General features: G+C 46.1%; 1 protein-coding gene across 1 annotated transcript in view; it reads right to left on the reverse strand.

Annotated features, from left to right (window-relative positions):
• Window positions 1-27,278, reverse strand: part of mtmr7b (myotubularin related protein 7b) — a 64,907-nt gene that overhangs the window by 27,855 nt on the left and 9,774 nt on the right. The window contains exons 5-7 of the mRNA XM_059334287.1: window positions 22,936-23,064; window positions 22,186-22,320; window positions 21,930-22,062 (exon numbers count right to left, since the gene is read on the reverse strand). Coding sequence (XP_059190270.1) covers window positions 21,930-22,062; window positions 22,186-22,320; window positions 22,936-23,064 — 397 coding nt within the window. The remainder of the gene's footprint in view (window positions 1-21,929; window positions 22,063-22,185; window positions 22,321-22,935; window positions 23,065-27,278) is intronic.

Below are 27,278 nucleotides of genomic sequence, written 5' to 3' on the forward strand. Positions count from 1 at the left end.
CAAGAACCCATACCCGAAAACGTACAGGAAGTCGGCCATCTTGGATTGAATATCGCACTTGTCATTGTTTTGGGCCATTTCCAGGTCACATACTTTAACGAACTCCTCCTACATATTTTATCCAATTGACTTCAAACTTGGTCAATACCATCACAAGGCCTTTGGGATCAAAAGTTGTATAAATCTTTACCGCCGCTCAGACTATGTGGGCGTGGCATGGCGGCAAATTATGACGTCTTGCCATAAAACATCAGATTGTTATAAGTTTCCCATTCTTTGTCTGATCTGATCCAAACTTCTCATGCTTCATCAGAGTCCAGCCCTTAACACTTCTACATAACAATATTTCATAAAGCCCCGCCCCTTATGCTTAATCCACGCCCCCTTTCATAAAATTACCACGTTGCACACTTTAACAAACTCCTCCGACAGATTTCACCCCATGGACTTCAAACTTGCTCAGTACCATCACAAGGGCTTTGGGATCAAAAGTTGTATAAATCTTTATCGCTTGTCACACTATGTGGGCGTGGCATGGCGGCAAAATATGGCGTCTCGCCATAACACACGAGACTGTATAACTTGACCATACATTGTCCAATCTGTCCCAAATTTCACACACGTGATTAGGGTCCAGCCTGGAACACACCCACGTGTCAATATTGACACACAGTCATAGCGCCACCTGCTGGCAACAGCAAGTAACTTGTTTTATACTTAGCCCTTGCAGTAGGTTTCACGTAGAGACACGAAATTTGGCACACACATGAATCATGGGAAGACGCACCAAAAAGCCTCAAGAACCCATACCCGAAAACGTACAGGAAGTCGGCCATCTTGGATTGAATATCGCACTTGTCATTGTTTTGGGCCATTTCCAGGTCACATACTTTAACGAACTCCTCCTACATATTTTATCCAATTGACTTCAAACTTGGTCAATACCATCACAAGGCCTTTGGGATCAAAAGTTGTATAAATCTTTACCGACAGTCACTCTATGTGGGCGTGGCATGGTGGCAAATTATGGCGTCTCGCCATCTTTCACGAGACTGTATAACTTGACCATACATTGTCCAATTTGTCTCAAATTTCACACATGTGATTAGGGTCCAGCCCAGAACACACCCACGTGTCAATATTGACACACAGTCATAGCGCCCCCTGCTGGCTACAGGAAGTAACATGTTTTACACCTACCACAAGCACAGTGGTAGGAGATACGCCATTTGGTAAGCATAGGGACTGAGCCAGTAGCGCCGCGTCCGACGTGCCCTACCCCGACGTGCCCTTCCCCCGACGGCTCCACTCTGCGAGGGCCCGTTCACTACTGCGCGCAGTCCTACTTTTTAGGGACCGAGCACTAACGGTGCGCGGACCCTACTGAAATTGGTCCGTTTTTTATTATACTTTTTCTTCCGAAAAATGAATCGCCTTTTTGGGGGCTTTATCATATTCAAAAACTCCCCATTTTTGGAATATACATAAATCTCCACTGAAATTTACATATTCTAGTGGTCGTGGGAATGGGCGTGGCAAAATGACTCAACAGCGCCCCCTAGAAAGTCAAGAAAATTCAGCCCCTCGCACAGGAATGTCATAGAGACACGAAATTTGGTAGATAAATGTAACATGGGAAGACGCACCAAAAAGTCTCAAGAACCCATACCCTAAAACGTACAGGAAGTCGGCCATCTTGGATCGAAAATGGCGTTTCCTGCTGTTTTTGCCCATTTCCATGCTGCATACTTTAACGAACTCCTCCTACAGATTTCATCCAATTCTCTTCAAACTTGGTCAGTAGCCTCACAAGGCCTTTGGGATCAAAAGTTGTATAAATCTTTACCGCCGCTCAGACTATGTGGGCGTGGCATGGCGGCAAATTATGACGTCTTGCCATAAAACATCAGATTGTTATAAGTTTCCCATTCTTTGTCTGATCTGATCCAAACTTCTCATGCTTCATCAGAGTCCAGCCCTTAACACTTCTACATAACAATATTTCATAAAGCCCCGCCCCTTATGCTTAATCCACGCCCCCTTTCATAAAATTACCACGTTGCACACTTTAACAAACTCCTCCGACAGATTTCACCCCATGGACTTCAAACTTGCTCAGTACCATCACAAGGGCTTTGGGATCAAAAGTTGTATAAATCTTTATCGCTTGTCACACTATGTGGGCGTGGCATGGCGGCAAAATATGGCGTCTCGCCATAACACACGAGACTGTATAACTTGACCATACATTGTCCAATCTGTCCCAAATTTCACACACGTGATTAGGGTCCAGCCTGGAACACACCCACGTGTCAATATTGACACACAGTCATAGCGCCACCTGCTGGCAACAGCAAGTAACTTGTTTTATACTTAGCCCTTGCAGTAGGTTTCACGTAGAGACACGAAATTTGGCACACACATGAATCATGGGAAGACGCACCAAAAAGCCTCAAGAACCCATACCCGAAAACGTACAGGAAGTCGGCCATCTTGGATTGAATATCGCACTTGTCATTGTTTTGGGCCATTTCCAGGTCACATACTTTAACGAACTCCTCCTACATATTTTATCCAATTGACTTCAAACTTGGTCAATACCATCACAAGGCCTTTGGGATCAAAAGTTGTATAAATCTTTACCGCCGCTCAGACTATGTGGGCGTGGCATGGCGGCAAATTATGACGTCTTGCCATAAAACATCAGATTGTTATAAGTTTCCCATTCTTTGTCTGATCTGATCCAAACTTCTCATGCTTCATCAGAGTCCAGCCCTTAACACTTCTACATAACAATATTTCATAAAGCCCCGCCCCTTATGCTTAATCCACGCCCCCTTTCATAAAATTACCACGTTGCACACTTTAACAAACTCCTCCGACAGATTTCACCCCATGGACTTCAAACTTGCTCAGTACCATCACAAGGGCTTTGGGATCAAAAGTTGTATAAATCTTTATCGCTTGTCACACTATGTGGGCGTGGCATGGCGGCAAAATATGGCGTCTCGCCATAACACACGAGACTGTATAACTTGACCATACATTGTCCAATCTGTCCCAAATTTCACACACGTGATTAGGGTCCAGCCTGGAACACACCCACGTGTCAATATTGACACACAGTCATAGCGCCACCTGCTGGCAACAGCAAGTAACTTGTTTTATACTTAGCCCTTGCAGTAGGTTTCACGTAGAGACACGAAATTTGGCACACACATGAATCATGGGAAGACGCACCAAAAAGCCTCAAGAACCCATACCCGAAAACGTACAGGAAGTCGGCCATCTTGGATTGAATATCGCACTTGTCATTGTTTTGGGCCATTTCCAGGTCACATACTTTAACGAACTCCTCCTACATATTTTATCCAATTGACTTCAAACTTGGTCAATACCATCACAAGGCCTTTGGGATCAAAAGTTGTATAAATCTTTACCGACAGTCACTCTATGTGGGCGTGGCATGGTGGCAAATTATGGCGTCTCGCCATCTTTCACGAGACTGTATAACTTGACCATACATTGTCCAATTTGTCTCAAATTTCACACATGTGATTAGGGTCCAGCCCAGAACACACCCACGTGTCAATATTGACACACAGTCATAGCGCCCCCTGCTGGCTACAGGAAGTAACATGTTTTACACCTACCACAAGCACAGTGGTAGGAGATACGCCATTTGGTAAGCATAGGGACTGAGCCAGTAGCGCCGCGTCCGACGTGCCCTACCCCGACGTGCCCTTCCCCCGACGGCTCCACTCTGCGAGGGCCCGTTCACTACTGCGCGCAGTCCTACTTTTTAGGGACCGAGCACTAACGGTGCGCGGACCCTACTGAAATTGGTCCGTTTTTTATTATACTTTTTCTTCCGAAAAATGAATCGCCTTTTTGGGGGCTTTATCATATTCAAAAACTCCCCATTTTTGGAATATACATAAATCTCCACTGAAATTTACATATTCTAGTGGTCGTGGGAATGGGCGTGGCAAAATGACTCAACAGCGCCCCCTAGAAAGTCAAGAAAATTCAGCCCCTCGCACAGGAATGTCATAGAGACACGAAATTTGGTAGATAAATGTAACATGGGAAGACGCACCAAAAAGTCTCAAGAACCCATACCCTAAAACGTACAGGAAGTCGGCCATCTTGGATCGAAAATGGCGTTTCCTGCTGTTTTTGCCCATTTCCATGCTGCATACTTTAACGAACTCCTCCTACAGATTTCATCCAATTCTCTTCAAACTTGGTCAGTAGCCTCACAAGGCCTTTGGGATCAAAAGTTGTATAAATCTTTACCGCCGCTCAGACTATGTGGGCGTGGCATGGCGGCAAATTATGACGTCTTGCCATAAAACATCAGATTGTTATAAGTTTCCCATTCTTTGTCTGATCTGATCCAAACTTCTCATGCTTCATCAGAGTCCAGCCCTTAACACTTCTACATAACAATATTTCATAAAGCCCCGCCCCTTATGCTTAATCCACGCCCCCTTTCATAAAATTACCACGTTGCACACTTTAACAAACTCCTCCGACAGATCTCACCCCATGGACTTCAAACTTGCTCAGTACCATCACAAGGGCTTTGGGATCAAAAGTTGTATAAATCTTTATCGCTTGTCACACTATGTGGGCGTGGCATGGCGGCAAAATATGGCGTCTCGCCATAACACACGAGACTGTATAACTTGACCATACATTGTCCAATCTGTCCCAAATTTCACACACGTGATTAGGGTCCAGCCTGGAACACACCCACGTGTCAATATTGACACACAGTCATAGCGCCACCTGCTGGCAACAGCAAGTAACTTGTTTTATACTTAGCCCTTGCAGTAGGTTTCACGTAGAGACACGAAATTTGGCACACACATGAATCATGGGAAGACGCACCAAAAAGCCTCAAGAACCCATACCCGAAAACGTACAGGAAGTCGGCCATCTTGGATTGAATATCGCACTTGTCATTGTTTTGGGCCATTTCCAGGTCACATACTTTAACGAACTCCTCCTACATATTTTATCCAATTGACTTCAAACTTGGTCAATACCATCACAAGGCCTTTGGGATCAAAAGTTGTATAAATCTTTACCGACAGTCACTCTATGTGGGCGTGGCATGGTGGCAAATTATGGCGTCTCGCCATCTTTCACGAGACTGTATAACTTGACCATACATTGTCCAATTTGTCTCAAATTTCACACATGTGATTAGGGTCCAGCCCAGAACACACCCACGTGTCAATATTGACACACAGTCATAGCGCCCCCTGCTGGCTACAGGAAGTAACATGTTTTACACCTACCACAAGCACAGTGGTAGGAGATACGCCATTTGGTAAGCATAGGGACTGAGCCAGTAGCGCCGCGTCCCACGTGCCCTACCCCGTCGTGCCCTTCCCCCGACGGCTCCACTCTGCGAGGGCCCGTTCACTACTGCGCGCAGTCCTACTTTTTAGGGACCGAGCACTAACGGTGCGAGGACCCTATTGAAATTGGTCCGTTTTTTATTATTAGGGACCGAGCACTAACGGTGCGAGGACCCTATTGTAATTGGTCCGTCTATTATTATTAGGGACCGAGCACTAACGGTGCAAGGACCCTATTGTAATTGATCCGTTTTTTATTATTATTCTTCTCCCAAATGAATTGCCTTTTTGGGGGCTTTATCATATTCAAAAACTCACCAAATTTGGAATATACATAAATCAGATTTGAAATTTACGTATTCTGGTATTCGCGGGAATGGACCTTGCAAAATGACTCACTAGCGCCCCCTTGAAATTTTCAAAACATCCTCACAATATAGGTTTTTTTCACGTAGACACACAAAATTTGGTACATACGTGTATCATGGGAAGACGCACCAAAAAGCCTCAAGAACCCATACTCGAAAACGTACAGGAAGACGGCCATCTTGGATTGAGTATCGCACTTGTCATCGTTTTTGGCCATTTCCAGGTCGCATACTTTAACGAACTCCTCCTACAGATTTTATCCAATTGACTTCAAACTTGGTCAGTACCATCACAAGGCCTTTGGGATCAAAAGTTGTATAAATCTTTACCGTCGGTCACACTATGTGGGCGTGGCATGGCGGCAAAATATGGCGTCTCGCCATAAAACACGAGATTGTTATAACTTCTCCATTCTTTGTCCCATCTGGTCCAAACTTCTCATGCTTCATCAGAGTCCAGCCCTTAACACTTCTACATAACAATATTTCATAAAGCCCCGCCCCTTATGCTTTATCCACGCCCTCTTTCATAAAATGACCACGTTGCATACTTTACATAACTCCTCCTATAGATTTCACCCCATTGACTTCAAACTTGGCCAGTACCATCACAAGGCCTTGGGGATGAAATGTTGTCTAAATCTTTACCGACCATCACACAATGTGGGCGTGGCATGGCGACAAAATATGGCGTCTCGCCATAACACACGAGACTGCATAACTTGACCATACATTGTCCAATCTGTCCCAAATTTCACACACGTGATTAGAGTCCAGCCCTGAACACACCCACATGTCAATATTGATACACTGTCATAGCGCCCCCCGCTGGCAACAGGAAGTAACCACTTTTACGCCTAGCCCCAGCAGTAGATTTCACATAGACACACGAAATTTGGTACACACGTGCTTCATGTGGAGACGCACCAAAAAGCCTCTTGGACCCATACCCTCAAACGTACAGGAAGTCGGCCATCTTGGATTGAATATCGCACTTGTCATCGTTTTTCGCCATTTCCAGGTCGCATACTTTTACGAACTCCTCCTACAGATTTTATCCAATTGACTTCAAACTTGGTCAGTACCATCACAACGACTTTGGGATCAAAAGTTGTATAACGCTTTACTGACGGTCACACTATGTGGGTGTGGCATGGCGGCAAAATATGGCGTCTCGCCATGAAACACGAGACTGTATAACTTGACCATACATTGTCCAATCTGTCCCAAATTTCTCACACATGATGAGAGGCCAGCCCTGGACACACCCACATGTCAATATTGACACACAGTCATAGCGCCCCCTGCTGGCTACAGCAAGTATTATGTTTTACACCTACCCCGAGCACAGTGGTAGGAGACACACCATTTGGGACGCATAGGGACTGAGCCCACAGTGCCGTACCCGATGTGGCCTCCCCCGACGTGCCCTCCCCCGACGGCTCCACTCTGCGAGGGCCCGTTCAGTACTGCGCGCAGTCCTAGTTATTATTTTTAGTCCAAATGAATCGCCTTTTTGGCACCTTTAACATATCCCAAAACTCACCATTCTTGGAATATAACTTGATCTCCCGTGAAATGTACGTATTCTAGTATTTGCGAGAATGGGTGTGGCAAAATAACTCACTAGCGCCCCCTAAATTTCATATCCTCACACTGGTTTGTCGTAGACACACAAAATTTGGTACATACGTGTATCATGGCAAGACGCACCAAAAAGTCAGTGGAAGCCATATCTTAAAACGTACAGGAAGTCGGCCATCTTGGATCGAATATGGAATTTTCCCCATTTCCACGCCGCATACTTTAACGAACTCCTCCTACAGATTTAACCCCATTGACTCCAAACTTGGTCAGTAGCATCACAAGGCCTTTGGGATCAAAAGTTGTATAAATCTTTACCGCCTGTCACACTATGTGGGCGTGGCATGGCGGCAAAATATGGCGTCTCGCCATAAAACACGAGATCGTTATAACTTTCCCATTCTATGTCCCATCTGCTCCAAAATTCTCATGCTTCATCATAGTCCAGCCCTTAACACTTCTAAATCACAATATTTCATAAAGCCCCGCCCCTTATGCTTTATCCACGCCCCCATTCATACAATTACCACGTTGCATACTTTAACGAACTCCTCCGACAGATTTCATCCGATTTACTCCAAACTTGGTCAGTACCATCACAAGGGCTTTGGGATCAAAAGTTGTATAAATCTTTACCGCCTGTCACACAATGTGGGCGTGGCATGGCGGCAAAATATGGCGTCTCGCCATAACACACCAGACAGTATAGCTTGCCCGTACATTGTCCAATCTGTCCCAATTTTCTCACAGGTGATGAGGGTCCAGCCCTGAACACACCCACATGTAAATATTGACACATAGTAATAGCGCCCCCTGCTGGCAACAGGAAGTAACAACTTTAACGCCTAGCCCCAGCAGGAGGTTTCACGTAGAGATACGAAATTTGGTACAAATGTGCTTCATGTGGAGACGCACCAAAAAGCCTCTTGGACCAATACCTCAAACACAACAGGAAGTCCGCCATCTTGGTTTGAGAATCACAGCATTCATTGTTTTTGGCTATTTCCATGACGCATACTTTAACGAACTCCTCCTACAGATTTCATCCAATTGACTTCAAACTTGGTCAGTACCATCACAAGGCCTTTGGGATCAAAAGTTGTATAAATCTTTACCGACGGTCACACTATGTGGGCGTGGCATGGCGGCAAAATATGGCGTCTCGCCATGAAACACAGGACTGTATAACTTGACCATACATTGTCCAATCTGTCCCAAATTTCACATACATGACTAGGGTCCAGCCCAGAACACACCCACATGTCATTATTGACACACAGTCATAGCGCCCCCTGCTGGCTACAGCAAGTAACTTGTTTTACACCTACCACAAGCACAGTGGTAGGAGACACGCAATTTGGTACGCATAGGGACTGAGCCAACAGCGCCGCGTCCGATGTGCCCTCCCCTGACGGCGCCTTTCCCGACGGCTCCACTCTGCGAGGGCCCGTTCAGTACTGCGCGCAGTCCTAGTTATTAGGGACCGAGCACTAACGGTGCGAGGACCCTATTGAAATTGAAGGAATTATTATTATTCTTCTTCTGGAAAATGAATCGCATTTTTGGGGCCTTTATCATATTCAAAAACTCACCATATTTGGAATATACATAAATCTCTGGTGAAATTTACGTATTCTTGTGGTCGCGGGAATGGGCGTGGCAAAATGACTCAACAGCGCCCCCTTGAAAGTCAAGAAAATTCAGCCCCTCGCACAGGAATGTCGTAGAGACACAAAATTTGGTACATACATGTATCATGGCAAGACGCACCAAAAAGTCTCAAGAACCCATACCCTAAAACGTACAGGAAGTCGGCCATCTTGGATCGAAAATGGCGTTTCCTGCTGTTTTGGGCCATTTCCACGTCGCATACTTTAACGAACTCCTCCTACAGATTTCATCCAATTCTCTTCAAACTTGGACAGTAGACTCACGAGGCCTTTGGGATCAAAAGTTGTATAAAGCTTTACCGACGGTCACACTATGTGGGCGTGGCATGGCGGCAAAATATGGCGTCTCGCCATAAAACACGAGATCATTATAACTTTCCCATACTTTCTCCAATCTGGTCCAAACTTCTCATGCTTCATCAGAGTCCAGCCCTTAACACTTCCCAATAACAATATTTATAAAGCCCCGCCCCTTATGCTTTATCCACGCCCCCTTTCATAAAATGACCACGTTGCATACTTTACATAACTCCTCAGACAGATTTCGGCCCATGGACTTCAAACTTGGTCAGTACCATCACAAGGCCTTAGGGATCAAACGTTGTATAAATCTTTACCGACGGTCACACTATGTGGGCGTGGTATGGCGGCAAAATATGGCGTCTCGCCATAACAAACGAGACTGTATAACCTCACCATACATTGTCCAATCTGTCCCAAATTTCACACACGTGATTAGGGTCCAGCCCGGAACACACCCACGTGTCAATATTGACACACAGTCATAGCGCCCCCTGCTGGCAACAGGAAGTAACAACTTTTATGCCTAGCCCCAGCAGTAGGTTTCACGTAGACACACGAAATTTGGTACACACGTGCTTCATGTGGAGACGCACCAAAAAGCCTCTCGGACACATACCTCAAACCCAACAGGAAGTCCGCCATCTTGGATTGCCTATCGCACTTGTCATCATTTTTGGCCATTTCCAGGTCGCATACTTTAACGAACTCCTCCTACAGATTTTATCCAATTGACTTCAAACTTGGTCAGTACCATCACAAGGCCTTTGGGATCAAAAGATGTATAAATCTTACCTGACGGTCACACTATGTGGGCGTGGCATGGCGGCAAAATATGGCATCTCGCCATCTAACACCAGACTGAACAACTTGACCATACATTGTCCAATCTGTCCCAAATTTAACACACGTGATTAGGGTCCAGCCCAGGACACACCCACGGGTCAATAGTCACACACAGTCATAGCGCCCCCTGCTGGCTACAGGAAGTAACATGTTTTACACCTACAACAAGCACAGTGGTAGGACACAAACAATTTGGTACGCATAGGGACTGAGCCAACAGCGCCCCGTCCAATGTACCCTCCCCTGACGGCGCCTCCCCCGACGGCTCCACTCTGCGAGGGCCCGTTCAGTACTGCGCGCAGTCCTAGTTATTATTATTATTTTTAGGGGGAGTAAATCGCTTATTTGAGGCCTTTTTCATATTCAAAAACTCACCAAATTTGGAATATACATAAATCAGATTTGAAATTTACGTATTCTGGTATTCGCGGGAATGGGCCTTGCAAAATGACTCACTAGCGCCCCCTCAAAATTTTCAAAACATCCTCACAATATAGGTTTTTTTCACGTAGACACACGAAAGTTGGTACATATGTGTATCATGGGAAGACGCACCAAAAAGCCTCAAGAACCCATACCCGAAAACGTACAGGAAGTCGGCCATCTTGGATTGAATATTGCACTTGTCATCGTTTTTCGCCATTTCCAGGTCGCAAACTTTTACGAACTCCTCCTACAGATTTTATCCAATTGACTTCAAACTTGGTCAGTACCATCACAACGACTTTGGGATCAAAAGTTGTATAAAGCTTTACCGACGGTCACACTGTGTGGGCGTGGCATGGCGGCAAAATATGGCGTCTCGCCATAAAACACGAGATTGTTATAACTTCTCCATTCTTTGTCCCATCTGGTCCAAACTTCTAGTGCTTCATCAGAGTCCAGCCCTTAACACTTCTAGATAACAATATTTCATAAAGCCCCGCCCCTTATGCTTAATCCACGCCCCCTTTCATAAAATGACCACGTTGCATACTTTAACGAACTCCTCCGACAGATTTCATCCGATTTACTCCAAACTTGGTCAGTACCATCACAAGGGCTTTGGGATCAAAAGTTGTATAAATCTTTACCGCCTGTCACACAATGTGGGCGTGGCATGGCGGCAAAATATGGCGTCTCGCCATAACACACCAGACAGTATAACTTGCCCGTACATTGTCCCATCTGTCCCAATTTTCTCACAGGTGATGAGGGTCCAGCCCTGAACACACCCACATCTAAATATTGACACACAGTCATAGCGCCCCCCGATGGCAACAGGAAGTAACAACTTTAACGCCTAGCCCCGGCAGTAGGTTTCACGTAGAGATACGAAATTTGGTACACACGTGCTTCATGTGGAGACGCACCAAAAAGCCTCTTGGACCCATACCTCAAACCCAACAGGAAGTCCGCCATCTTGGATTGACTATCGCACTTGTCATCGTTTTTGGCCATTTCCAGGTCGCATACTTTAACGAACTCCTCCTACAGATTTTATCCAATTGACTTCAAACTTGGTCAGTACCATCACAAGGCCTTTGGGATCAAAAGTTGTATAAATCTTTACCGACCGTCACACTATGTGGGCGTGGCATGGCGGCAAATTATGGCGTCTTGCCATCTAACACCAGACTGTATAACTTCCCCATACATTGTCCAATCTGTCCCAAATTTCTCACCCGTGCTGAGGGGCCCGCCCTGAACACACCTACGTGTCAATACTGACACACAGCCATAGCGCCCCCCACTGGCAACAGGAAGTCACATGTTCTACACCTAGCCCCAGCAGTAGGTTTCACGTAGAGACAGAACATTTGGTATACATATGAATCATGTGGAGACGTACCAAAAAGCCTCTTTGAGCCATACCTCAAACGCAACAGTACGTCCGCCACCTTGGTTTGAATACTGCACTTGTCATCGTTTTTCGCCATTTCCAGGTCGCATACTTTAACGAACTCCTCCTACAGATTTCACCCCATTGACTTCAAACTTGGTCAGTAGCATCACAAGGCCTTTGGGATCAAAAGTTATTGAAAGCTTTACCCACGGTCACACTATGTGGGCGTGGCAGGCCGGCAAAATATGCCGTCTCGCCATCTAACACCAGACTGGATCACTTGACCATACATTGTCCAATCTGTCCCAAATTTCACACACGTGATTAGGGTCCAGCCCGGGACACACCCAGGTGTCAATAGTTACACACAGTCATAGCGCCCCCTGCTGGCTACAGCAAGAATTATGTTTTACACCTACCCTGAGCACAGTGGTAGGAGACATGCCATTTGGGACGCATAGGGACTGAGCCCACATTGCCGCACCCGATGTGGCCTCCCCCGACGTGCCCTACCCCGACGTGCCCTCCTCCGACGGCTCCACTCTGCGAGGGCCCGTTCAGTACTGCTCGTTATTATTATTTTTTACCAAAATGAATTGCTTTTTTGGGGGCTTTCTCATATTCCAAAACTCACCATTTTCGGAATATACGTCAAGCTCTCGTGAAATTTACGTATTCTGGTATTCGCGGCAATGGACGTTGCAAAACCACTCACTAGCGCCCCCTTGAAAATTTCAAAACAGCCTCACAATATAGGTTTTTTTCACCTAGACACACGAAAGTTGGTACATATGTCTATCATGGGATGACGCACCAAAAACCCTCAACAACCCATACCCGAAAACTTACAGGAAGTCAGCCATCTTGGATTGAATATCGCACTTGTCATCGTTTTGGCCCATTTCCACGCCGCTTACTTTAACGAACTCCTCCTACAGATTTCACCCCATTGACTTCAAACTTGCTCAATACCATCACAAGGCCTTTGGGATCAAAAGTTATTGAAAGCTTTACCGGCGGTCACACTATGTGGGCGTGGCATGGCGGGGAAATATGGTGTCTCGCCATAAAACACAAGATGCTTTTAACTTTCCCATACTTTCTCCCATCTGCTACACCAAACTGGATAACTTGACCATACATTGTCCAATCTGTCCCAAATTTCTCACACGTGATGAGGTGCCAGCCTTGAACACACCCACATGTCAATATTGACACACAGACATAGCGCCCCCCGCTGGCTATAGGAAATAACATGTTTTACACCTAGCCCCAGCAGTAGGTTTCACGTAGAGACACGAAATTTGGCACACACATAAAGCATGTAAAGACGCACCAAAAAGCCTCTTGGACCCATACCTCAAACCCAACAGGAAGTCCGCCATCTTGGTTTGAATATCGCACAATTCATATATTTCACCCATTTCCACACTGCATACTTTAACGAACTCCTCCTACAGATTTCACCCCATTGACTTCAAACTTGGTCAGTAGCATCACAAGGCCTTTTGGATAAAAAGTTATTGAAAGCTTTACCGACAGTCACACTATGTGGGCATGGCATGGCAGCAAAATATGGCATCTCGCCATCTAACACCAGAATGGATTTGCCGGCTTTATCATATTCAAAAACTCACCACATTTTGAATACACGTCAATCTCATGTGACATTTACGTATTCTGGTGTTCGCAGGAATGGGCGTGTCAAAATGACTCACTAGCGCCCCCTAAATGTCATTATTTCACACAGGTTTGTCGTAGACACACGCAATTTGGTACATACGTGTATCATGGGAAGACGCACCAAAAAGTCTGGGGAGGCTATTCTCTAAAACGTACAGGAAGTCGGCCATCTTGGATCGAATATGCCATTTTCCCCATTTCCACCCCGCATACTTTAACGAACTCTTCCTACAGATTTTACCCGATCCACTTCAAACTTGGTCAGTACCATCACAAGACCTTTGGGATCAAAAGTTATTGAAAGCTTTACCGACGGTTACACTATGTGGGCGTGGCATGCCGGCTAAAAATGGCGTCTCGCCATAAAACACAACATTATTATAACTTTCCCATTCTTTGTCCCGTCTCCTCCAAATTTCTCATGCTTCATCAGAGCCCAGCCCTTAACACTTCTACATAACAACATTTCATAAAGCCCCGCCCATTATGCTATATCCACGCCCCCTTTCATATTACTTTCACATACTTATTAAGGCTGAGAAATGCATCTTCCACGCTCCCTCCGTGGAATTTCTGGGACTCATTGTGGAGGGGGGACGGACCCGGCCTGACCCTAAGAAGATCCGGGAAGTCGTCGACTGGGAACAGCCTACCTCCCGCAAGCAGCTGCAGTCCTTCCTCGGCTTCACCAACTTTTATCGCCGGTTCGTTTGGGACTACAGTCGGGTGGCTGCCCCCCTCACTGCCCTCACCTCCTCTCTGCGACCGTTTGCCTGGACACCAGGGGCCAGTACCGCCTTCGCTGACCTGAAGAGGAGCTTCACCTCTGCACCGATCCTGGTCAACCCAGACCCCACGAAGCGCTTCATAGTGGAGGTGGACGCCTCAGACACGGGCGTGGGCGGTGTCCTCTCTCAGCGGTCTGCTGACCAGAAGATGCGCCCCTGTGCCTTCTTTTCCCGTCGCTACTCCCCCGCTGAGACCAACTACGACATCGGTAACCGGGAGCTACTGGCTGTTGTGGAGGCATTTCAGGAGTGGCGGCACTGGCTGGAGGGCGCAGAGCACCCCATCACCGTTCTATCAGACCACAAAAATCTGACGTACATCAGGTCGGCCAGGAGGTTGACCTCCCGCCAGGCACGCTGGGCCCTGTTCCTCGGGCGGTTCGACTTCACCATCACGTTCCGTCCCTGAACAATAAGGCTGACTCTCTGTCTCGGTGTCATGCGGCGGGGGAGGAGCCTACCACTCCAGATACCTTCCTTCCTCCCGGGTCATCGGAGTGGTCAATATGGACATCGAGGCAGCGGTCATAAGGGCTCAGCACACCCAGCCCGACCCTGGGACTGGTCCACCTGGTCGTCTCTTCGTCCCGGAGGCCGTCAGAGCCACGGTAATCCAGTGGGGTCATGCCAGCCGCTTTGCCTGCCACCCGGGGGCCCGACGTACCCTGTCCTTCCTGCGCCGGCAGTTCTGGTGGCCTACTATGGCAGAGGATGTCCGGGGGTACGTCTCAGCCTGCCCCACTTGTGTCCGCAGCAAGACATCCCATCAGCCCCCGTCTGGTCTGCTGCGGCCCCTCCCCGTACCCAGTCGTCGATGGTCCCACATCGCGGTTGACTTTGTGACTGGTCTCCCCCTGTCCCAGGGTGACTCAGTCATCCTCACCATTGTGGACCGGTTTTCAAAGTTTGTGCGGTTGGTGGCCCTGGCGAAGCTGCCAACCGCAGCGGAGACTGCAGAGCTGCTGACTGCCCATGTCTTCAGGCTGTACGGGCTCCCCCAGGATGTGGTGTCTGACCGTGGTCCCCAGTTCACCTCGAAGGTGTGGCAGGCCTTCTGTGGGGGTATTGGGGCCACGGCAAGCCTCTCATCCGGCTACCACCCCCAGACCAACGGGCAGGCCGAGAGGACAAATCAGAGTCTGGAGTCGGCACTCCGCTGCATGGCTTCCCTCCATCCATCCTCCTGGAGCAGGGACCTGCCCTGGGTTGAGTACTCCCTGAATGCCATGATCAGCGACTCCACCGGCCGGTCACCTTTTGAGTGCTCCCTGGGGTACCAGCCCCCCCTGCTCCCACTCCAGGAGGCTGATGCTTCGGTCCCGTCTGTCCAGGCTCACATCCGTCGGTGTCGGCGGGTTTGGGCCTCTGTGCGCTCGGCTCTGCTCCGTGCTACGTCGCGGGCCGCTCGGGGTGCCAACCGGCGCCGCTCCCCTGCACCTGAGTACCAGGCCGGCCAGCGGGTTTGGTTGTCCACTGCTGACCTCCCCCTCCACGTCCCCTCCCGGAAGCTGGCGCCCAGGTTCATCGGCCCCATGTCATCGACCGGGTGATCAACCCTGCGGCTGTCCGGCTGGTCCTCCCCCACTCCCTTCGGCGTGTCCACCCGGTGTTCCACGTCTCCCGGGTCAAGCCCGTCGTCACAAATGCTCTTGTGCCGCCGGCTCCTGCTCCGCCCCCTCCTCAGCTGGTGGATGGTCACCCTCAGTGGGCGGTTCGGCGGCTCCTTCGGGCCCGGCGCCAGGGCCGGGGGTTCCAGTACCTGGTTGACTGGGAGGGGTATGGGCCTGAGGAACGGAGTTGGGTTCCCAGGTCGCAGATCATGTCCCCTGCCCTCCTCCGGGACTTCTACAGGGCCCACCCTGATGCCCCGGGTGGGCCCCGGATGGCCGCACCTGGAGGTGCTCACTCGGGGGGGGGTCCTGTTACGGCTCCACCCACACCCTCCTCCTCTGCTCCTTCACACCCCTCTGTTCCGGCCTCAGCCACTCCCAGCACCTCAGCTCGCTCCCAGCGGGCACTCCTCAGACACAGCTGCAACAGGTTGATTTGACGAGGTGAATGAGCCGGATCACTCCACACCTGCTGCCACTCTCCTATCAACCCCTCTGCCTACAAGACTCCAGCTCTCCTGCCAGTCATCGCCAGATCTTCCCTGATTGTTACCTGGCAAGTACCTAGAAGAGACGCAGACTCCCTGCGAAGTGTTTGTTGCTGTTGCCTTTTTGCCTTTTGGCTTTTTGACCCTTTTTGCCTCCTTGCCTTGCTCCAACTCACATTCAACCTCTCTTCCCACAGATCTCCCCTCTCCAGCAGTGATCCGGCTTGCCTGCCTGTCAACCAGCCCAGTCACCTCACCTGCTCTTCACCTCCAGCTCACCTCCGGTTCCGCTCCAGCTCACCTCCAGCTCCCCTCCAGCTCACCCAGCCTTTTCCCCCCACATCACCCTGCTAATAAAACCCTGAACTCTACTGAATCCTGCCTCCTGTGTTGTGCGCTCGAGCCTCTCCCCGCTACCCCTAACACGCGCACAGTGATAGGAGACTATATCTCCAAATTGGTAGGTCGGATTAACACCAAACTTGGTATACTTATTGTCAATGCCCTCCTGAGGATAACCCTTGAAGATTTTAGTGATCGGCCCCTAGGGGGCGCTCTGGCGGCAGTTTAATTTAATGAGTGCCACTGTGCCCAAACCATAAGACGTAAGGCAATGAAATTCATAAGGGTGGTATAGACTGGCCCCTGTAACGCACAAACCCCGACGGCAGCATGGCCCGACACACGTGTACTGCAAGGGCCCGTTCAGTACTGCTTGCAGTCCTAGTTAGGGACCGAGCACCGAAGTGCGAGGACCCTATTGAAACTGGTCCGTCTATTATTATTTTTCCGGGTAATCAATCGCTTATTTGGGGGCTTTATCATATTCAAAAACTCACCATTTTTGGAATATACGTCGCTCTCCTGTGAAATTTACGTATTCTAATATTCGCGGGAATGGACGTGGCAAAATGACTCACTAGCGCCCCCTAAATTTCATATCCTCACACTGCTTTGTTGGAGAAGCACGAAATTTGGTACATACGTGTATCATGGGAAGACGCACCAAAAAGTCAGTGGAAGCCATGTCCTAAAATGTACAGGAAGTCGGCTATCTTGGATTTTATCTGGAATTTTCGCCATTTCCACGTCGCATACTTTAACGAACTCCTCCTACAGCTTTCATCCAATTCTCTTCAAACTTGGTCAGTAGTATCACAAGGCTTTTGGGATCAAAAGTTGTATAAATCTTTACCGACGGTCACACTATGTGGGCGTGGCATGGCGGCAAAATATGGCGTCTCGCCATAAAACACGAGATTGTTATAACTTTTCCATTCTTTGTCCCATCTGGTCCAAACTCCTCATGCTTTATCAGAGTCCAGACCTTAACACTGCTAAATAACAATATTTCATAAAGCCCCGCCCCTAATGCTTTATCCACGCCCCCTTTCATCAAATGACCACGTTGCATACTTTAACAAACTCCTCCTACAGATTTAATCCCATTGACTTCAAACTTGCTCAGTACTATCACAAGGGCTTTGGGATCAAAAGTTATATAAATCTTTACTGCCTGTCACACTATGTGGGCGTGGCAAAGCGGCAAAATATGGCGTCTCGCCATAACACACGAGACTGTATAACTTGACCATACATTGTCCAATCTGTCCCAAATTTCACACACGTGATTAGGGTCCAGCCCGGAACACACCCACATGTCAATATTGACACACAGTCATAGCGCCCCCTGCTGGCAACAGCAAGTAACTTGTTTTATACTTAGCCCTTGCAGTATGTTTCACGTAGAGACACGAAATTTGGTACACACATGAATCATGTGGAGACGCACCAAAAAGCCTCTTAAACCCATACCTCAAACCCAACAGGAAGTCCGCCATCTTGGTTTGAAAATCGCACAATTCATAATTTTTACCCATTTCCAACTCGCATACTTTAATGAACTCCTCCTACAGATTTCACCCGATTTACTTCAAACGTGGTCAGTAGTATCACAAGGCCTTTGGGATCAAAAGTTGTATAAATCTTTACTGATGGTCACACTATGTGGGCATGGCATGCCGGCAAAATATGGCGTCTCGCCATGAAACTAGACCATACATTGTCCAATCTGTCCCAAATTTCACACACGTGATTAGGGGCTGGCCCTGAACACACCCACATGTCAATATTGACACACAGTCATAGCGCCCCCTGCTGGCTACAGCAAGTATTATGTTTTACACCTACCCCGAGCACAGTGGTAGGAGACACGCCATTTGGGATGCATAGGGACTGAGCCCACATCGCCGCGCCCGACGTTGCCTCCCCCGATGGCTCCACTCTGCTCGGTCCCGTTCAGTACTGCGCGCAGTCCTAGTTAGGGACCGAGCACTAACGGTGCGAGGACCCTATTGTAATTGGTCCGTCTATTCTTATTATTATTTTTTTTCCGGGTATTGAATTGCCTTTTTGGGGGCTTTATCATATTCAAAAACGCCCCATATTTGGAATATACGTCAATCTCCCATGAAAATTTCGTATTCTGGTATTCGCAGTAATTGACGTTGCAAAATGACTCAACAGCGCCCCCTTGAAAGTCCAGAAAATTCAGCCCCTCACACAGTAATGTTGTATCAGCATGAAATTTGGTACACACATGTATCATGGCAAGACGCACCAAAAAGTCTCAAGAACCCATACCCTAAAACGTACAGGAAGTCGGCCATCTTGGATCGAAAATGGCGTTTCCTGCTGTTTTGGGCCATTTCCACGTCGCATACTTTAACGAACTCCTCCTACAGATTTCATCCAATTCTCTTCAAACTTGGACAGTAGCCTCACAAGGCCTTTGGGATCAAAAGTTGTATAAAGCTTTACCGTCGGTCACACTATGTGGGCGTGGCATGGCGGCAAAATATGGCGTCTCGCCATAAAACACAAGATTGTCATAACTTCTCCATTCTTTGTCCCATCTGCTCCACACTTGTCATGCTTCAACAGAGTCCAGCCCTTAACACTTCTAAAAAACGATTTTTAATGAAGCCCCACCCCTTATGCTTTATCCACGCCCCCTTTTACAAAATGACCACGTTGCATACTTTGATGAACTCCTCCTACAGATTTTATCCAATTGACTTCAAACTTGGTCAGTACCATCACAAGGCCTTTGGGATCAAAAGTTGTTTAAAATTACCGAGGGTCACACTATGTGGGCGTGGCATGGCGGCAAAATATGGCGTCTCGCCATAAAACACGAGATTGTTATAACTTGACCATACATTGTCCAATCTGTCCCAAATTTCACACACATGATTAGGGTCCAGCCTGGAACACACCCAAGTGTCAATATTGACACACAGTCATAGCGCCCCCTGCTGGCTACAGGAAGTAACATGTTTTACACCTACCCCTAGCAAAGTGGTAGGAGACACGCCATTTGGTACGCATAGGGACTGAGACCACAGCGCCACGTCCGACTTGCCCTACCCCGACGTGCCCTTCCCCTGATGGCTCCACTCTACTCGGTCCCGTTCAGTCCTGCTTGCAGGCCTAGTTAGGGACCGAGCACTAACGGTGCGAGGACCCTATTGTAATTGAAGGAATTATTATTATTCATCTCCCAAATGAATCGCCTTTTTGGGGGCCTTATCATATTCAAAAACTCACCATTTTTGAAATATAACTTGATCTCACGTGAAATTTACGTTTTCTAGTATTCGCGGGAATGGGCGTGGGAAAATGACTCACTAGCGCCCCCTAAATTTCACTACCTCACACAGGTTTGTCGTAGACACACGAAATTTGGTACATACATGTATCATGGGAAGACGCACCAAAAAGTCTCAAGAAGCCATGTCCTAAAACGTACAGGAAGTCGGCCATCTTGGATTTTATATGGAATTTTCGCCATTTCCACGTTGCATACTTTAATGAACTCCTCCTACAGATTTCACCCGATTTACATAAAACTTGGTCAGTACCATCACAACGACTTTGGGATCAAAAGTTGTATAAAGCTTTACCGCCGGTCACACTGTGTGGGCGTGGCATGGCGGCAAAATATGGCGTCTCGCCATAAAACACGAGATTGTTATAACTTCTCCATTCTGTGTCTGATCTGATCCAAACTTGTCATGCTTCATCAGAGTCCAGCCCTTAACACTTCCAAAGAACAATATTTCGTAAAGCCCCGCCCCTTATGCTTTATCCACGCCCCCTTTCATAAAATTACCACGTTGCATACTTTACATAACTCCTCCCACAGATTTCACCCCATGGACTTTAAACTTGGTCAGTACCATCACAAGGGCTTTGTGATAAAAAGTTATAAAATCTTTACCGCCTGTCACACTATGTGGGCGTGGCATGGCGGCAAAATATGGCGTCTCGCCATAACACACGAGACTCTATAACTTGACCATACATTGTCCAATCTGTCCCAAATTTAACACACGTGATTAGGGCCCAGCCCAGAGCAGAACTATGTATCAATATTGACACACAGTCATAGCGCCCCCTGCTGGCAACAGCAAGTAACATGTTTTACACCTAGCCCGAGCAGTAGGTTTCACGTAGAGACACAGAATTTGGTACACATATGAATCATGTAGAGACGCACCAAAAAGCCTCTTGGACCCATACCTCAAATCCAACAGGAAGTCCGCCATCGTGCTTTGAAGATCGCAATATTCAGCATTTTGGGCCATTTCCAGGTCGCATACTTTAACGAACTCCTCCTACAGATTTTACCCAATCAACTTCAAACTTGGTCAGTACCATCACACGGCCTTTGGGATCAAAAGTTATTCAAATCTTTCCCGACAGTCACACTATGTGGGCGTGCCATGGTGACAAATATGGCGTCTCGCCATTTAACACCAGACTGGATAACTTGACTATACATTGTCCAATCTGTCCCAAATTCCGCACACGTGATGAGGGTCCAGTCCTGAACACACCCACATGTCAATATTGACACACACTCATAGCGCCCCCTGCTGGCAACAGCAAGTAACATGTTTTACCCCTACCCCGAGCACAGTGGTAGGAGACACACCATTTGGTACGCATAGGGACTGAGCCTACAGCACCGCGCCCGACGTGGCCTCCGCTGACATGGCCTCCCCCGACGGCTCCACTCGGCTCGGTCCCGTTCAGTCCTGCTTGCAGACCTAGTTTTAGTTAGTTTTGTAACCACTCAATACAGTTTCAGTTAATTATCATTATCATGTATCATCTTTGATCCTTAATACAAAGTCTGACATCTTAAAAAAAGCCTTTAAAGAAGTGAGGACCGGCCGAAATGCCTCACTTTAAAAAAATGTCCTCATTCTGTTGGTTAAAAATGTGTCCCGGTCCTTACTATGTAGGAAATACAAGAAAACACACACACACACACACACACACACACACACACACACACACACACACACACACACACTTGCCTCCTTACCATCAATGATTTTCTGTTGGCTGCTTCTCATAATGTGAATGTTTTCAATGCCAACGAACTGCAGCTTGATATTGGTGTAGTGGTCCTCATTCTCGTAGCCTTTACCTGCTGCTCGATTTGCCATGGCGTTAAGCTGCACCCATAGACAAACACATAGTACTGTATTAAAGATTATTAGCTTATATGAAGCACTAATAGTATATATAATTTACTGTGGCAAGTGATTGGGGGTCAATAGCCACAGTGGGGGTTGTACCTTGGGCCTGGTGTCCACCACATAGATGTAGTCGCTGCCAGGGTTGGACTTCATTACAGCCTGCAGCATCAGCTCATCCTCCTGACTTCGTCCACTGAAGCCGGACAGTGGCTGACTACACCGGCACACTGCTGCCTGTATGACAACAACATATCATAATTTTTAATGTGATAACACACATCTACACTGCAAAAAAGGTGTGTCAAAAAACAAGATAAACACACTAAATCTGAGGGAAATGATCTTGCTGCATGGACAGATAATTTACCTTGACAAGATTTCTTAAATTAAGATTGTTGAAAATCTAGAAATGAGCATGTTGAACGCTTAAAATAAGAAATTAACTCTTAAAAAAAGATAAATGATCCAACACTTCTAAATCAAAAGTTTTTTTTATCTTGGAAAGAAACTAATCATTTGCAGTGCACTCGGCTCGGGCCAGTTCATTGCTGCTTGCAGCTTTAATTTATCTTGTTTTAAGAGTTAATTTCTTATTTTAAACGTTCAACATGCTTATTTCTAGATTTAATAATCTTAATTTAAGAAATCTTGTCAAGTGAAATTATCTGTCCATGCAGCAAGATCATTTCCCTCAGATTTAGTGTTTTTATCTTGTTTTTAGACACACCTTTTTTGCAGTGTACTATTACAGGTGATACAGGTGATTTTGATAACATGGATAATTGTGTTGTGACGCATATTGACACGAGTCTTCATGAATATGTGTGTGTGTATGTGCAACACACTGACCAGTGTGTCCTGGTGGAAGTAGGACAGAGCAGGAAATCGTCCTCGACTTCTGAACCTTGAGCTGCCCACGATGACAGTGGGTGTGGCGGACTTTGGAACAAATAGCTCTGCTGGGTACGTATCACACACCTGAGAGAAGACACACGCACAACTTTAACACTAGTGACCCCACCCTGGAAAAGAGATACATGATGAAACTGTGAGAACATTCAGTGGAGAGGACAGGAATACCTGGGTATCATCAGCATAGCAGTGGTATGAGAAACCATGCCAAGTGAGGTGGTTTATATTGACAAGAGAAGGGGTGCTATATTGTTCCCCACAGGCATCACTCTGTACTGTGATGACCCCCCTCCCCCTCTGTGTGTTGTGGCATGCTTTCTCTCTTCCTTTGTAGGAGGAGCCACAGGTCAGGCCACTCCTCAACTCTCAAACTACGCCCAAACAAGTCATATGATGCTACAAGTTAAGTTACACATGACCCACAGCCGCCAACCGTCCACAATACACATTCAACCTACCACCAAAGTTCGTCCCACTAACTACCAAACCAGAATCTAAACTAAGCTACCCCCTAGTCTTCAGGAGGCTAATTGCAGCGGGTAATTATGCACTAAAGCCCGATTTTTGTTGCAGCCCGGTAGCCCAATGCAGCCACCAGCAATGGCAGCTTCCTGTAACGCCGGACGTGCTCCCGAGACAGCTACTGAAAACCGCTTTCACCCCCACACTATAAACCCCCCAAAACAAATTCCAAGGGAACCCGCTCTGATCCTAACAGGGACAAACAATGGTAGTTAACAAAGAACCTGTATGTGAACGATTGTACACTGAGCCACAGTGTCCGAGCACCAAACTGAGCAACCAAGACAAAAGCTCTCTCCCGTAAAACAGTACATGTGTGTCTCCCACAAACAATGTAATTTAACAACCAAAATGGTGGAACAAACTTTCCCAAAGGTTACTTACCAAGAAAGTCCACAATCAAATTCCACCACTGCAAACTAGTCCAAACAAAAACACTAAATTAGTCCGAAATGGACTTTTTGTCAAACAGTCAAACAAATCTAAACCTATAGAACTAAATTTTACAAAACCAATGGACGAGCCCCCATTTTGTCATGAACCGGCTCATAGAGCATGACAAAACAAGGGAGACCACACATAATAATACTGTTTATTTAATTAACTGAAAGCAACACAAATACACTTAATTATGTGAGTCAGTATATCAGTGGTGAGGTGTGTGCATGCATGCGATGTGGTGAAATGCAGGTGTATAAGCTAAAAGTAACTAACAAACTAAACAAAACCAGACCAACAAAACCAGACCAACTAAAACAAACCTTGGTTTGTTTAGGTGTCTAATATACCGGTATATGGTGTCATACAACGAGTCTCTTCTCTTTCCCTCCACCTGTTAACCCATTTAAGCCGGGGAAGCATTACTGCATTTCTACCATTGAAACCGGGAGCGCTGTTGCGTCACTCTACCATTAAGGCCGGGACAGCGGATGTCATTTTGTAGTATTTGTATTTTTTTCCACCTATTTTCGGTCTCTTGGCTACGGAGCCCCAGAGATGACATGGGAAGAAAAAAAATTTAATTGTGGCCACGAAATAGCTATAACGTGCGCACGAATTAGTATCTCGTGGCCACGAAATACTATTTCGTTCCCACGAATTAGTATTTCGTGGCCACGAGATACTAATTCGTGGGAACGAAATAAGTATAACGTGCAGCTGTTTACAGACAGGCTGGATGACGTGGTTCACATAGTGGTGAAGATCGCTGGCTTAAATAGATGGATTAATGTGAGGAGATCATTGCAAAAGTTTTCAATTTCATCAGAGTCAGATGTGCTACATGTGTTGATAACTGGACAGAGTTAATTATGGACTATTTCACCGCACCGGTAGGTGAGGAGACGAGAGGAGAGAGAGACAGCCGGACCTCCGGCTAGGACGCTAACGGTCCGGCTAACGTTAGCCAAGATAATGCCGGAGAGAGTGAGTTGGAGGAAGAAGAGGAGGAAGATATTGCGCTCATGGATGAGCCGATGGTAGCATACAATGTCTCTGACTGTAGTTATCTAAACGAGGACAATGTTAGAGAGACTGCGATAGCTTGGGAGTACAAGTGGAGCCACAAACTTCACAACAGCGGGGCCTGCTAGCTGCTGTTTACCGCAGGAGACGTGAGAAGACGTGACCTAGTTAAAGAGACGACTGATGGTAAGTGCTTATACTTTATCTACACGATCCTCTTTTTCTCTGGTAATAAGGGCTAATAAAATCACTAGAGCAGGCTAAGAAAGCAGCTAATAATGCTGTGTGATAACAGCAGTGTGTAACGTTAGCCCAAGTGTGGGCGTGTCTCAGGTGTCTACTGTCTCCTATAAATTACATTTATTAATATAATGAGGAAAATTAGTGTTTGAACATAATCCAGGCAGTGATTACTTTATCACCACACAACTGAGGCTAATTATTTAACAGTAATATACAAACATAATTTGTAGGAGACAGGTTTGCTGTGAGACACAAAGGTGAGGAGATCTTTAGGCTATAACAAAATAAACAGCCTAAAGTATGGTAAAAGTATAGTAAAAGTATTGTTTAAAAGATCTGATATGGTGAATCATAAACTGTGTGGTAAATATGTTATGTTTCTGAATATGGGGCTGTATTAAATCCTGTGCAGTCTATCAGTTAATACACTGATCATATTGAAGCAATAATACAGAAATGATCAGGCCTCATTCAACAATGATTCAATGTGATTTAGCCAGCCCAAAATGTTTGTGATGACTGGATTTTTCATTTATGCTATGTTATTTTGTAGATGAGAAACATTTGGTCCATCTTGTGAAGCTCCATACGACTCTATCAGAGGATGCAGTGTGAGAAGCAGCAACACCAGCGGACTGCCTACTTCCTTGATGCATGTGACAGTTTAATTATGAAATAATAATAAATAAATATGAAATAATATAAAATATATTCTGTATTATTATTATATTAAAAGGGTCATTGTCTGTATATATATTTTTAATTATATGGATATGCAATTGTAAGTAAGTGTAAGTACATGTGTGCACGTGGCTCGATATTTAATATTTTATAAATATTCTTTATATTGATATTTTTTAATTACTATTATATTTAAATACCCATCAAACATTCTGTATTACATCATATGTACAGTATATTTGTTCATATTTTATCATTATTGTATTCCATATGTTTTGGATACTTGTCTACATGGGCTTCTAGGCCTGTACTGTGTTGTGTATGTGCTCGTGCACGAGGTCACGTGCACGTGTATGTGTGACAGTATGAGTAGACTACACATACAGATGTGGGGTATCACCCTTGACCCAAAAATATTGTGTTCATTTGGAGTCTAGTCTTAATAAATGTGTTTTAATGTGAAACATGGAGGAATCTGTATCATTTTCTTTAAAGCCCTTTTTCTCAAAACTAACTTTTGATAACAGTCGAATTTTGGATGATCATATCTCATGGAATATTTGGCGTAGAAACATAATGAAGACATGAAGCTAAGAGTCTCCTCTTTACATACACATCAAAATCTCAAAATGTGTTTCGGGGTCAATGTGACTCACATTGATGGAGCAGGTCACATATTAAGAGAAGCCCCTGGCTGCAGCCTGCAGTTCGGGGCGGAGCTCAACGGACGTTGAGGTGGGTGGAGTCAAATGTAGAGCTGGAGGAGTATGTTAGATTTACTCAACGGCACCACTCATTGATGACAGCCGCGAAGCACCGTTCGGTTGTTATTATTGGCCGCATATAAACAAATAAGGAGCATATATATATTTATATTTTTGTATGTAATGACTCAAGTAAAGAAATGAGGACTATTAGTTTTATATGGAATGACTATTCAGCATTCACAAGTATAGTTCATTTTGACTGACATGACATAAGCAATGATAATGTTATAAAACAGCAGAGAGTTGTATGAAAGCAATTAATGCATGTCCAAAAGCATTTATAATTTGTTGTAAGGAGAAACTGCTACTATGATGAGCACAAATGACTAAATGTTGAGGAGGTTGAACTAACTGTTGTGCAAATGTTAATATTGATGTGAGAAATGCACCAAATGACAAATAAGGGAGTTTGAAGCGACATTAAAACTTTAAAAAGCTGTTGTCATTCCCATTTTCATCATGCCAAAATAGTTTGCATCCTTTTGAAGTCTAATGTCGAGGTTTTTTTGCCTTTAGTGAATTCTAGTAAAATATGGGTCATTGTTTATTTTGATAAATGTTAAAACTTTATCTATCCTAATTTATAATGCTATTTTGATGTGT

Source organism: Centropristis striata, chromosome 1, assembly GCF_030273125.1.
Source record: "Centropristis striata isolate RG_2023a ecotype Rhode Island chromosome 1, C.striata_1.0, whole genome shotgun sequence".
NCBI classification, from domain to species: Eukaryota; Metazoa; Chordata; class Actinopteri; order Perciformes; family Serranidae; genus Centropristis; species Centropristis striata.